The 15,227-nt window shown below is 42.0% G+C and overlaps 1 protein-coding gene across 2 annotated transcripts in view; it reads left to right on the top strand.

The window, feature by feature from the left end:
- Window positions 1-15,227, top strand: part of GALK2 (galactokinase 2) — a 430,984-nt gene that overhangs the window by 29,460 nt on the left and 386,297 nt on the right. The window contains exon 2 of one of the 2 annotated variants that reach the window (XM_073653081.1): window positions 12,082-12,170. The exons of the other annotated variant lie outside the window; for it this stretch is intronic. Coding sequence (XP_073509182.1) covers window positions 12,082-12,170 — 89 coding nt within the window. The remainder of the gene's footprint in view (window positions 1-12,081; window positions 12,171-15,227) is intronic. 2 annotated transcript variants of the gene reach the window in all.

Consider the following 15,227-nt stretch of genomic DNA (forward strand, 5'->3'; position numbering starts at 1 on the left):
GTTCCTCCGTCGTAATTTTTGGCAGCTTTTGCTTGGAAGGCATAGGTAAAGACTATGGGAGACCCACTCCCCAATAATGGGAATAATGTTTTTAATATGCTGTACTGCATGGCTTTTGTAGGGGGAATTGCAAGTTCCTCCGTCCTAATTTTTGGCAGCTTTTGCTTGGAAGGCATAGGCAAAGACTATGGGAGACCCACTCCCCAACAATGGGAATAATGTTTTTAATATGCTGTACTGCATGGCTCTTGTAAGGGGCATTAAAATCGTCTTGTTAAGCTACTGTGACCTCCACATCTCTTCCAAGGGTCATTGATATTGTCTTTTTATTCCACTGTAACCTCCACCACTCTTCCAAGGGGCATTAAAACCATGTTGTTAAGCTACTGTAACCTCCACGTCTCTTCTAAGGGGCATTAAAACCATCTTGTTAAACCACTCTGAACTCCACAGCTCTTCCAAGGGGCATTGAAATGTTGTTTTTAATTACCTCTAACCTCCACGAGTTTTCGAATGGGCATTGCATTTCCTCCTAATTTTAGTCAGCTTTTGCTTTTCAATGCATAGGCGAACACTAAGGGAGACCCACTCCCCAATAATGGTTTTTAGTACGCTGTAATCCACGTCTGTTTCAAGGGGCATTGCCGTTCCTCATAATTTTTGGAAAGCCTTCCATTCACTGCTTAGGCCAACAGTGTACAGGAGACCCAGTTGCTATAAATGGAAAAAACTGTTTAGTTAAGGCCCTCTAACATCCATGTCACTTCCAAGGGGCATTGGAGTGCATCGAAATTTTTGGTAGGCATTGCACTCACTGTCTGCCCTATAACTGTGTAGCCGAACCGCTCCTTTTGGTACAGAAACATATCCTACAAGACATGTGTGGTTGACTGGCCTGATATTGATGTGAATGGTCCCTGTTCCTCCTGCTCTTTCTCCTTTGCCACCACCTCATCCATCATTCATCACCTGAAGCTTTGTTTTAACTGGAGTCATAGAACTGGGATAGTAGCAGGAAAACATCCAGCAATCCTCGGAGGAGGTAGGATATGCGCCAAAACGCTGACCACCTCAGGCCTAGCCGCTACTACATACATGCGCTTGCATTCCAAGGAACAGAAAGCTAAGGAGATGGATGGCCTCATGATCATGAATAATTTACTCGTTGTGTAGGGGGCCGACCACTGCTGCTGTCTACCTTCTGAACTTTGTGTTGAAGCCTGATTGACCCAGGACCCGCAATCCTCTATGTCTGGAGGACGTGTTGCATCCCAGTGTCCAACTGTGTCCTAGCTTCCACAATATTAACCCAGTGTGAAGGCGTCAGTGAGATGGACCATCCCTGGCCACATTCACTTGTTCACATGTTTGTGGTTAGGCTGTCCTTCCCACTAAATGCACTGGGGAGGGCACAGGTAATGTTTTTGTATGCGCGCTTGTGTATAAGGTGCATCGAGACAAATAGGGGCGGCTGGGGACCGTTTATGGACACCCGGCCGCCCCCAGGCGGCTGGAGACCAAGCGTGGACACCTGGCCGCCGGGCGGCTGGGGACTGAGTTTGGATACCAGGCCGCCGACGCAGCCATGACGTGGTGGCCTAATTCCGCCTCCACATGCCTAAAAGGCCCAATTTCAAGTGCAAGCAAGCAGTATGGTATTGCAGCCAGGGGGTGGGTGGGTGGCAGGCTGCATACTTGCGCTTGCATTGCAAGGAATGGGGGAGGTACAATTGAACACTGCCGTGGGACAAGGACTTGAATGGGGATAGTTGCAAGTCTGCAACGACAAGTGCAGGGCGGGAGGCCATGAACAGGGGGTTGGCGTGCACACACTACAGCGGAATAGGCTGTCCTTATCACTAAATGCACTGGGGAGGGCATAGGAAGAAGAGAGTTTCACCAGCTCACCTGAGCATAGACTTTTCTGAAGCACGGATGCGATGAACCATTCGCAACAATTCCAGAAAATGTAGAAAGAAAGGATATCCAGCTTCACTTGGCTTAATTGTAAAGGTTTCTATAGATGTGGTCACACTAGATGTGGCATTTGCCGTTATATAAAAATCACTAAAACCTTTTCCAATGCTGATTCAAGTGAAACACACAACATAAGGAGTTACTTAACCTGCAATAGCAGCTATGTAGTATATATAATTAAATGTACTATTTGTAATTTATCATATGTTGGATGCACTATAAGAAAGTTAAAACAAAGTGTGAGTGAACATCTAAGTGATATTTGTAATGTCTAGAGGCACAAGAAATATTATGATTAGTGACATTTCATTGAACAGCACAATAGAGAAACATTTTCATTTCAGGTTTTTGGTATCGAAAAACTTACCTTAAATCCACGGGGTGGAGATAATAGGAGACGTCTACTCGATCGAGAAGCATTCTGGATGTATCATTTGGATACTTGTCAACCAAACGGTTTAAATTTACGGAGAGAATTACTATTTCATTATAGTGAATGAATTATCCACATATGCGTTATCTTTTTTGTCATGTTATTTGTTTTATTTGTGATTTTGGTTTGCTAAAAGATTTTTATACATTTGTATGTGAATGTTTGTATCATGTGACCTTTATTCTGCATGTTCATTGGTGAATAATGGTTTATATACCTTAGCAATGGCTTTCAAAAGCCAGTCTTGACAATGAACGCACTCTTTGCGTTCCAAATGCGTTGCCCTGGCTATACACCATGACTATGGAATCTGAATTTTAATATTTTTCTACAATAAAAGAATATTTTTTGGACTATTCATGAAGCTGGATATCCTTTCTTTCTACATTTACTGGCGAGGGCACAGGTAATGTTTTGGTATGCGCGCTTGTGTGTAAAGCGCTTCGGGACAAATAGGGGCGGCTGGGGACCGAGTATGGACACCCTGCCGCCCCCTGGAGGCTGGGGACCGAGTGTGGACACCCGGCCGCCGGACGGCTGGGGACTGAGTATGGATACCAGGCCTCTGATGCAGCCATGACATGGTGGCCGGCGTCTGCCTCCACAAGCCTAAAAGGCCTAATTTCAAGTGCAAGCAAGCTAGCACTATGGTATTGCAGCCTGGGGGTGGGTGGGTGGCAGGCTGCACACTTACGCTTGCATTCCAAGAAAACAAAGCAGATGCTAACTTCTATCATCATCATCATGCTTCTCACCTTGGCGCACTCAACTCCCCTGATGGAGAAGCCAGGGCCCACCGGAGGAGTCTGGTTGTCTGGTGGGCTCGTCCAATGCTGCCCTAAAGCAGGCCAGGCTAAGAAAAGTGTGGGGAAGGTTACCGGGACAAATACTGGCGGCTGGGGACTGAGTATGGAGAACTCGCTGCCGAAGCTGCCATGAGGTAGTGGCCAGCTTCAGCCTCCTCCAAACTAAAAGGCCCCATTTCAAGTGCAAGCTAGCAGTATAATATTGCAGCCTGCGGGTGGGTGGGTGGTTGGCTGCATATTTGCGCTTGCATTGCAAGGAATGGGGGAGGTACAATTGAACACTGCCCTGGGACAAGGACTTGCACGGGGATAGTTGCAAGTCTGCATCTTCTGATGCGGCAAGGATCACTTCTGATGGGCACACTTTTAGGCAGTGACCTGGGTGTTAGAGATGCTTCCAGGGGTCTTCCCCATGCTGTTCCCATGTCTTTTCAGCACTGTATGCATATGTCACACAGCACATGGCCAGATAAGGTTGTAAAATGTTAAAATGACATTTCCCGTTGAATGCATTTGTCACGGTTGAAAGCAATACAAAAGTGCAAAAACCCATAAAAAATGCTACTTGTGAACATAGCCCAAGGTGTTGAGGAGTATTTTTTTGTTTGGTTATTTATTTTACCTTATACACAAGTCTTTACCCTGGAAAGGAAATTCCTTAACATATTTCACAGGAAAAGTATTTCGGTTTTGTTTTTGAACGTTTTATTGTGAGCCTGTAAAAGTGGCTTAATACCTCTGACCACGTTGTTGACAGCAGTGACCTGGGGGTCAGAAATGCTTCCTGGGGCAATCCCCATGCTGTCCCCATGTCATTTGAGCACTGTCACTATTGTTTTGGGCACTTTTTAGGCTTTCTAGAGACTGCCGGGGGTGCCGCCTCAAAAATGCTCAGGTCTCCCATAGACTAACACAGGGCTCGTTGCTCGGGTCGAGCACCCGAGTATCACGGTGAGCTCGGCCCGAGCTTCGAGCACCCGAGCATTTTAGTGCTCGCTCAACACTATTTACTATACTAGTTTTGTGTCATGGTTCCACCCCTCACTGTGTCTGGGATGCAGTTACTGACAGCTCAGCCGTCCAATCTTGTACAGGGGCGTGTTGGAGCTGTCAGTACTGTGATTGACAGCTCGACCATCCAATCTGGTACAGGGGCGTGCAATAGCTGTCAGTGTGGTGATTGACAGCTCGGCTGTCCAATCTGAGACTGGGAGGCACTGGCTATCTTCAGGTGTTCATTATCCCAGTTGAATGCCTGGCTACTTAACTGAGCTGTTTCCCCCACATCTCTGCCAGACGTACATTCAGCTAGTGTGTGGTTTGTTCTCTGTGCCTTGAGTTCTGTTTATTGATCTTCTGTTGCCTGACCTTGGACCTTGTTCTGACCTTCCATCTTTTTAACCCCTTCTGCTCTGATCTGCTTTCATCCTGGTATTCTGTTCTACGGAATGATACCTGACTACGCCTTTGCCTCTTCCCTGTATTTATGACGTATCCTCCTGGCTTTCACTTCGGACTCCTTGACTATCCCGTCTCAAGGCCTGGCCGTGAAAAGTGACTCAGCATCACATTTTGTATCTAATTGTCTGACATCATTATAACGAAGTGGCTTTTGGTTTTAATTTAGTTTGCTGGTATTCATACTGCATGTTAAGGTTCAAGGGGACCTGCCTTGTCGAAAAATGCTATTAACCTGCAGTTATAGCCATAATCTGCAGGTTAATATTCTAAATCTGTGCGGCCGCCGCATTTAGAGCCCCACTGCTGGGAGGAAAATGACGTTACTCTTCCTGGCTGCCTTGGGCTTTCAGTCATAGAGGCGCGGCTTCAGTCACCCCTCAGTACACAGTGACTGACAGCTGTAACCACACCCTGGCACTGACTGACAGCCAGCTCTGTACTTATGCACTACTGGAATGCTATCAGGTTAATAGTGTTTTGGGACGTAACAGGTTTTCTTTAAGACCCAAAGGTCAAAACGCCTCAACAGTATGCTGTGCCACTTTGCCATGCTATTTTTTTTTATTAACTGGAACTTCTGAGCTTTTATAGGTGAGATAAACTGACATTGCATTAGATTTTGTGAAAACAAGACTAATAGATGAATATCAGAGAAGAAAAGAACAAAGAAATGATTCTTCTACTGAAAAGGACAGTGAATACGCTCTTAAAGCTACAGAATTTAAAAAACCCTATAATAAAGAGACAAAAGAATGCTTCAGATGTAAGAAAAAAGGTCATTTAAAGAAAGAATGTACCATATGGAAAGCAGAACAACAAAAATTACAACATAAAAAGCATACACAGAGTAAAAAACACAATTTCCGATTCATGTGAGAATAATTGGAATGGCACATTTAAAGTAACAGACAAGAAATCATCACTTGGTTGGTTTATTGATTCAGGAGCAACGAGTCATATGACAAGTGACAAGAATTTCTTTACTGATCTTGATTAAGATAAGAAAGAAGCCATTTATCTTGCAGATGGAAGCAAAATAACCGCAGAAGGTATCGGACAAGGTATGCTAAATTGTTCAAACAAGTTCGGACAAGATTCAAAGATACTTGTACAGGATGTATTGTATGTTCCAAAATTGAAAGGCGGATTATTATCTGTGAAACGTTTAACAGCAAAAGGACTTACAGTAAAATTCAAAGACAATGAGTGTGGAATTATTGCAGGAAACAAGGTGATAACCAAAGTCAAGGCAGATGAACAATTATATCATTTTGACACACCAAAGGAACAGATGAAGGTATGTACACATGATCACAAAAACTGTATTCACATGTGGAATAGACGTCTAGGACATAGACACCCTGACAGTATAAGGGAACTACAGAGAAAAGAATTGACAAAAGATTTAAAGATATCAGATTTCCCAATTACCATAAGATGTGAATGTTGTATAAAATCCAAAGCCACAAGGATATCTATTCCAAAAGAAAGTGAGATGAAAAGCGAAAGACCACTTGGTTTGGTGCATACTGACTTATGTGGACCCATGAAAGTGACTACATCAGGAGGCAATAGATACATGTTGACTTTTATAGACGACTACTCAAGATACACAGTCACATACTTAATTAAGAACAAAAGTGAAGTTTTTGATAAACTTGTAGACTATGTAACAAGAGCAAGTAACAAATTTCAAAGGAAGCCAATTGTCATCAGAAGTGATAATGGAGGTGAATTTACAGGTCACAGAGTAGAAGACTGCTTAAGACAAAATGGAAAAGAACACCAGAAAACTGTTCCATAAACACCTGAACAAAATGGAGTAGCAGAAAGGAAAAACAGAACTCTAACAGAGATGATAAGATGTATGCTGACGGATTCCAAACTACCAGAGAAATATCGGGGTGAGGCAGCAATGACAGCTACATATCTACAGAACCGACTTTTTTCCAGAAAACTGACGAAAACTCCATATGAACTGTGGCAAGGTATGAAACCAAGTGTCAATCATTTAAAAGTTTTTGGATGTAAAGTTTTTATATTCATTCCAACAGAAAAACGTTCCAAACTTCAAAACAGATCCATGGAAGGAATATTCATTGGATATAGTGAAAATTGCAAAGGATATAGAATCCTAGATCCCAAAACCGACAGAGTTCCGGTGAGTAACATTGTGACATTCATTGAAGATTTAAATGAAGACATTATGATTTCAGTTTAAACAAAAAATGAGAAAAACAATAGTGACATAACTGAAGAAATATCTGATGAGAAAGAAGTAGAAATTAATGAAGAACAAAATACTGAAAGTGAAGAATCACAACTACAAACAGACACAGAACCAAGACGTTCAATGAGAGAGAACAAAGGAAAACCACCAAAACATCTCTCATACAAGACTAGCATAAGAAAAATCTATGAGCCTACCTCTTGGGAAGACATATCTAAACTTCCTGAAGAAGAAGCTAATAAATGGATAGAAGCAACAGAAACAGAAATTAAATCCATGCATGATTCAAATACATGGACACTAACAGATTTACCAGAAGGAAGAAAAGCCATAGAGTGTAAATGGATTTTTAACGTAAAATACCAAACAGATGGCACAGCTGAAAGATACTGAGCAAGACTCGTAGCTTTTATACTTCCTTTTTGCTTTTTTTCCTTTCCTGAATGTGTTATGTCAGCAGCACACGGACTGTGTGACACTGAATTGTATCTCGTGTTTAACCAGTATGAAGTAAATACTGTTTACTCAAGATATCTTGCTGATTGAAGCTCTTGTAAGTACAGTGGTGACTGTAAGAAGATGCACTCTGCGACAAAACAAACTGCCTAATAATTCTGCACACCTTGATAAAGAGTGCTTATATCCTTAGGCCTCACCCTTCTCATTAGACAGATACACATCACCTGATCTGCTTCATCTAATAAGCATTCAAGATTATACAACTTAGAGATTGAAAATTTTCATAAAAATAATGATATGGTTAAAATACTCACTTGCCTAATAATTGTACACTCAGTGTATACATATATACAGGTGCTTCTCACAAAATTAGAATATCATCAAAAAGTTAATTTATTTCAGTTCTTCAATACAAAAAGTGAAACTCTATATTATATATGAGTCATTACAAACAGAGTGATCTATTTCAAGTGTTTATTTCTGTTAATGTTGATGATTATGGCTTACAGCCAATGAAAACACGAAAGTCATTATCTCAGTAAATTAGAATAATTATTAAAAAACCTGCAAAGGCTTCCTACGCGTTTAAAAAGGTCCCTTAGTCTGTTTCAGTATGCTCTAAAATTAGGCAGGTCGTTTTAATGTAATGACGGATTGGTGTATGTAGTCCTCCTTGATTAACAATACAGTTTTGGGGTACATCTACATGAGACCCTTTTCACTGTGTGATCAAAAACGTATGCAGTTTTGCATTTTAGCATTTTTGTAAAAAATTGCATGGTTGAAAACCAGAATATATGTGTAATGTGTGCACCCAGCATTAGAATCCTGCATTGCACTGATCTGAATTATTTCTGAATGATTGCTGGTTACTCGCTAATGATCTGCTGTTATTTTCTCTGCTAATTCTGTGCGGTAGATTGCATACTAACGTAAAATCATTACTCATGCTTCGTTAACTAGCAATTAGTAAGTTGGTGCCAGTACTTTCCTTCCTTCACGATCTATCTGTGATTCAATTTGTCTTTTATTTTCTCTGTTGTAACTTGATTTTCACATTGCAAAAACTGGTAAATCTCCTTTGGCACCTAAACGGCATAGTCTTTATGAATGACGTAAATGGTAGAATCTTCTCAAATCATTGTGAGGCAACACTCTGCTCAATAACAATATAATGATATCTTTTGTACCCAACCACAGCATTTTAATTACTGTTTTGCAGTTTGCTCGCAGCGGTTGGCAGTCTCATGCAGCAGTTAAATAGAAGAAACTGATATTTCACATTGGCTGCAATTTCCTCCAAGCAATTCCCCGTAACTCGAAAGTCTCAATATGCCAGCTAGACTATGCCTTGTAACATGCACTGAAAGAATCTATAAAAATGATTCTGAAGAACAAGGCGGGTACAGATTATTGTGGGAATACTTACATTCAGAGATGATAAATGACAAACATCAAGGCAAGAATACGTGTTTTAAATACTTATTGCACCCCAGATTAGAATTCTACAGGGAATATTCATTGCGCTCTAAGGCGGTCCAATAAACCTTTCTTATCTTTGTTGTCGGCCAGTAAGAATATAGGTTGGGATTGGGATGCAAAATCTGCAGTTGACCCAAAATGAATGTATTTATTCATATTTGCCTGGTTGCAAGAAATGAAAAATATTTCTAGTTGCAATAATAAGATCACCAATGTACTCAAGCTAGACTAACTATGCTAAAATACTAAAAATGGAAATTGACCAAGCTCATGTTGTCCAGGGACACATATTATCCACCAAAAAGTAGTTGCACTTACAGCAAAATCACCATCGTAATAGGGACAGCAATGGCACCGAATAAGGGTACAGTCACATGGTGCAGTCAAATTGCATTCTTTTGCTGACTGAGGAAAAATGCTGCCGTTTTGACACAACTGCATAAAACTGCTTTTTTTTTTTCTCGTGGCATATTCTGTATAATAAAAAAACAATGAAGTTTTAAAAAAAGTGATTTGACTACATGTGAATGTTCCCTTTTCAAAGTTAGTTGATGGTCTGTAGCCCCATGTATCCCCCCAATGTATCCCCCCAGGGCCCCTAAGACTTTTTGTAAATACCTTCCATTGCAGATAATGCCTGTGAGCGGCGCTATCGGTGGCCGCTCACAGGCATCACGTGACCCCGCGCTGATGTCACGTGAAGTGAGGCGTGACTCAGCGCTGGGGTCCCCTCTTTGGCTGCTGGGTTGTGAGCGGGAGTATTCCTCTGTGTCACACCCAGCATCCACCGCACGCTTTCTCGATGAATGGGGAGAGGCAGAGCGTGCGGTGGATGCCGGGTGGGCCGCGGGGAGTAACCCTGCCCACAGCCTGGTATCCACCGTGCAACCTGGAAGATCGTGACCACCAGCTGCTGCCAACACTTGTCGTGATATCAGCAGATGTCAGCGCCGGCTGCAGGCCGGGGGTCACGTGATGCCTGTGAGCGGCCACCGATAGCGCCGCTCACAGGCATTATCTGCAATGGAAGGTATTTACAAAAAGTTTTAGGGGCCCCGGGGGGATACATTGGGGGGGCGGTAATCTAAAGTAGTGGACAACCCCTTTAATTTTCAAGTTATAGTCCATGTGATGCGAACCAAACTATACCACTCTTAACTGATTAATACTAAACGCAGTTTTTTTCAGGAGAGAGAAGATTGCTATGCCATTTGGAGCTCATGGATCCTTCAATGCTGCTTTGCTCCATATTTTGCCATACTGTTAAAATGACGCCCCCCTCTCCCGGCTAAAGATAAAATATGGGCATGCAGGTCTTTGAAATGTAAATCTATCAACACCTTTACATATTCTATCTATTGCTGCATAAGTGTTTTAATCCATATTAATCCATAGAGGAGTCAAGTGCTCTGAGTGTGACAAAGCACTTAAGAAGCCTTTGCCTCCTGAGCTTGTTTCCACGCCCAGCACCAGCCTCTTTAGTTTGATAGATACCTTATGGACCATGTGATGTGAAGGCATGGCAATCAGACAGTGAAATCAATCAAGCTAAACATCTGGTGGTGGGCAGGGAAACAAGCTGGATAGGTACTGGCTCATTAAGTGCTTTGTCAAGTCCAGAGCACTTAAAGCCTCATTTGCATATGAATTAAAAACTATTCTCTTAGGAATGCAGCAATAGATAAAAGATATAAAGGTGGATTTTCATTTCAAAGACCCGTATGCGAATATATGCGATTTGGGGAGGGTACTGACAGATTCCCTTTAAGGTATCTTGAAGAAAAGGATGGAACCTTCATTTTTTTTTTTTTTCATTTTTCACACTAGAAAACAACAGCAATAGAATTCAGCTTTTACCTAGTATATATGGACTCTATTGCAAATATATGATGTGATCAGCACCTTTCTTTTTTTGGTGTTTATAGCTTACTTTGATATCTCATATTAAGATGCAAACTGAGACTGTGTTCCCTTCCTGCTTATAAACAGCACTAAAACAATAAAAAGTTCACGTACTGTTGACCAGTGACCTGGAAAATTCATGTAGAGAAAGCGGGCTGATCCTGCTGCAGGCATTGTGCGTGACGATGCCCAAAGTCACCCACTTACTGCAGTGTCCAATGTATATTTGTGCCTGTTTAAGAAAAGTAGTAATACACTGAGTATATTGGCATTAGATGAAACCAGTGTCAGACTGAGATGCCCAGGGCCCACTAGTTACATTGGCTCGAGGGCCCACTGCTCAGCTACTTTGAAATATTATATTATCCTCAGTCACAAATTTACTTCTGCATCTAAATAATAATAAACTTGGTAGAATATTACATAAATGATGAGATGTTGCCCTTGTCTGTACATAGTGAATCAAGTGTATTCTGCCAGCTGCTGCCCATATAGGAGTTGGGGACCCTAATCCTTCGCAGGGGCCCATCCGAGGATTCACCTGTTTTCCTGTGGGCCAGTCAGAGCCTGGATGAAATAAATGACATTGGGGCGATTCTGTCAATGGTTTACTTATGATATTTTTGTTTGGACTATTAGAAAAACTGCTGACCTTAATAGGCAAAGAATCCAGGAAAACTATTAAAGTTAGTTGAAAACATAGTGTTAGCCTGTACTTCAAACACGTGGGACGAGCAGCCACTAGGGGGAGCTTATTTCATATTTATACACATTACTCCCACATGGAAATATATAACTGTGTGCATCAACCTATACGTTGTATGGCTGAATTAACAGCACAGAGTTTATATGGAGGTAATCTGATTTTTACTTCATCAAGAACAGAAGCCATGACACTGGAGTTAATAGGCACATTGCACAAATCCAATAGTTTTATATGGTACTAAACATAAGCCTTAAATAGTATGTGACGTCTGACTCTGATAAGCTACGGTGTGAAATGCTTATACACTTACAGTTGAAACCAGAAGTTTACATACAGTATATAAAAAGACACATATGTATGTTTTTCTCAATATCTGAAATGAAATCAGAATAAACCTTTCCCATTTTAGGTCAATTAGGATTACCATAATTTTTAATATTTTAATAATGAGAGAGAATGTTTTAAGGCATTTTAAATGTATGTAAACTGCTGGTTTCAACTGTATATACACACTGTAGTGTGTCTTACTAAGTTTCCATAAAGGTAAATATGATGCTTATGTGCTTTTTGCAGTATGAACATATTCACTTTAACACTGAAATGCTCCTATTTTTTAAATCTGCAGGCTGCTGGTTCTGAAGGAAAAGTTTATCTCTAAATTTGGTAGTGAACCGTTGTTTTTTGCTCGGGCACCAGGACGAGTCAACCTAATAGGTAACATACATAATGATACATAATACACACGTGTGATGACAGTGCTGCAAAGTAGAAAGACTCCATGAGTAAGAAACTGTAGCTGAATCCTCCTGCAAAGTGAGAAAAATAACAATTTTTCTTTCATAAGGTATATTGCCAAGTCTCACTTAGTCACATGTACTAGTGACTTGATGATGAACATGCTTTTATTACCAATGTTTAAAGGTGTCAGTCAATGTCAATATGCAGTATATATAAGTGAATAGCCCCCCAGCATCTTTAGGCATTAATACATGATCATTTGCCTAACTTGAAGCTTATGGGCCTTGATTACGGATGAGCGGACCCGTGGAAGTTTGAGTTCTGGTACCCGGCCCGAACTTTATTCCAAAGTTTGGTTCGGGTACCAGAACTATACCCGAACTTGAACCAGAACCCGAACACTATTGAAAACAATGGGAACCCGAACTTTTGAGCTAGAAAATATTTTCTCTCTCACTTCCCCCTGAACTCCGAGCATTGCAAGGGACTTCCCCCGGAACTCAGAACATTGTAACGGACTTGCGGGATAAGTCCAAGTTCGATGTTTAGCACTGGACGCTAACTGTCCTGTACGAACCCCGAACTTTTAAGCTCGGGTTCGCTCATCTCTAGCCTTGATGCAAAATATACAACAAGGGCACCCAACTATCACAGTCCTCTAATAGAATTGGTCTTACAGGGGCCAAAGAGAGCTTTTAGCACCCCTAAGCTGCTCCAGGGCTCAGGTGCGGCTGCAACCCCTGCACCCACTATAGTTAGAGTTCAATGCTGCAAAAGTAGAGTTCACAACCCACATTATGGGTACTTGTTGGGAGAATTCTGTTAGAGAAAGTCAAAGTTTTGGCACATGTATCTTTTGTGAAAAATTTTGCAACTTTTTTTTTTTTTTTTGTGCTGCTCTTAAAAAAGTTGATGGTGCTTACTGGGAGGATAAAGGGGTACCGATCTGAAAGAGAACTAGTATAGTATGCATCTGCTGTATAGTTCAAACTTAGACATGTGCCTTCCATATACACTGCTCAAAAAATAAAGGGCACACTTAACAGAATATAACTCCAAGTAAATCAAACTTCTGTGAAATCAAACTGTCCACTTAAGAAGCAACACTGATTGACAATCAATTTCACATGCTGTTGTGCAAATGGAATAGACAATAGATGGAAATGATTGGCAATTATCAAGACACCCTCAATAAAGGAGTGTTTCTGCAGGTGGGGACCACAGATAACCTCTCAGTACCAATGCTTTCTGGCTGATGTTTTGGTCACTTTTGAATGTTGGTTGTGCTTTACCACTTGTGGTAGCATGAGACGGACTCTACAACCCACAGAAGTTGCTCAGGTAGTGCAGCTCATCCAGGATGGCACATCAATGCGAGCTGTGGCAAGAAGGTTTGCCATGTCTGTCAGCATAGTGTCCAGAGGCTGGAGGCGCTACCAGGAGACAGGCCAGTACACCAGGAGATGTGGAGGGGGCGGTAGGAGGGCAACAACCCAGCAGCAGGACCGCTACCTCCTCCTTTGTGCAAGGAGGAACAGGAGGAGCACTGCCAGAGCCCTGCAAAATGACCTCCAGCAGGCCACAAATGTGCATGTGTCTGCACAAACGGTTAGAAACCGACTCCATGAGGGTGGTATGAGGGCCCAACGTCACAGATGGGGGTTGTGCTCCCAGCCCAACACCGTGCAGGACGCTTGGCATTTGCCACAGAACACCAGGATTGGCAAAGTCGCCACTGGCGCCCTGTGCTCTTCACAGATGAAAGCAGGTTCACACTGAGCACATGTGACAGACGTGACAGAGTCTGGAGACGCCGCGGAGAGCGATCTGCTGCCTGCAACATCCTTCAGCATGCCCGATTTGGCAGTGGGTCAGTAATGGTGTGGGGTGGCATTTCTTTGGAGGGCCGCACAGCCCTCCATGTGCTCGCCAGAGGTAGCCTGACTGCCATTAGGTACCAAGATGAGATCCTCAGACCCCTTGTGAGACCATATGCTGGTGTGGTTGGCCCTGGGTTCCTCCTAATGCAGGACAATGCCAGACCTCATGTGGCTGGAGTTTGTCAGCAGTTCCTACAAGATGAAGGCATTGAAGCTATGGACTGGCCCGCCCGTTCCCCAGACCTGAATCCGATTGAGCACATCTGGGACATCATGTCTCGCTCCATCCACGAACGTCATGTTGCACCACAGACTGTCCAGGAGTTGGCGAATGCTTTAGTCCAGGTCTGGGAGGAGATCCCACAGGAGACCATCCGCAACCTCATCAGGAGCATGTCCAGGTGTTGTAGGGAGGTCATACAGGCACGTGGAGGCCACACACACAATACTAAGCCTCATTTTGACTTGTTTTAAGGACATTACATCAAAGTTGGATCAGCCTGTAGTGTGTTTTTCCACTTTAATTTTGGGGTTGACTCCAAATCCAGGCCTCCATTGGTTAATAAATTTGATTTCCATTGATGATTTTTGTGTGATTTTGTTGTCAGCACATTCAACTTTGTACAGAATAAAGTATTCAATGAGAATATTTTATTCATTCGGATCTAGGATGTGTTATTTGAGTGTTCCCTTTATTTTTTTGAGCAGTGTAAATTGGTATATTATCGATTAGGTCCAGAATGAAATTTCTGGTGAAAGTAAATTTCCTCATTGTCTTTTAAGGCCATACTTTAAATATGCAAATTGTCTCTTCAGAGAGGAAGAGGACTTGAACTCTGGTGCCACCTATTGGAAGTAGCAATCCTAAAAGTCATTATCGACACTTTAACAACCTTTGAAATATGATTTTATATACGATTTTCACAGATAGAACATTATAATCTATGAAGCTGTTCAAATGTCTGTGTTTGGGGTTTTTTGTTTCTTTTTTGAGGACTGAGTGTCCAAAAAAAAATAATGTCCTTATTTGATCTGAGGCCATCCTAATTAATGGTTCTTGGATTTTTTCCATACAAAAAATACAGATTCTACACTGATAATAAAATGGACACGTGGACGAAAATCTGTGTGCTGGAAATAGGTTGCAGCAAAC

This window comes from Phyllobates terribilis, unplaced genomic scaffold (genome assembly GCF_046119375.1).
Source record: "Phyllobates terribilis strain yellow unplaced genomic scaffold, ASM4611937v1 Scaffold_11__3_contigs__length_659146591, whole genome shotgun sequence".
In the NCBI taxonomy this organism is placed as follows: Eukaryota; Metazoa; Chordata; class Amphibia; order Anura; family Dendrobatidae; genus Phyllobates; species Phyllobates terribilis.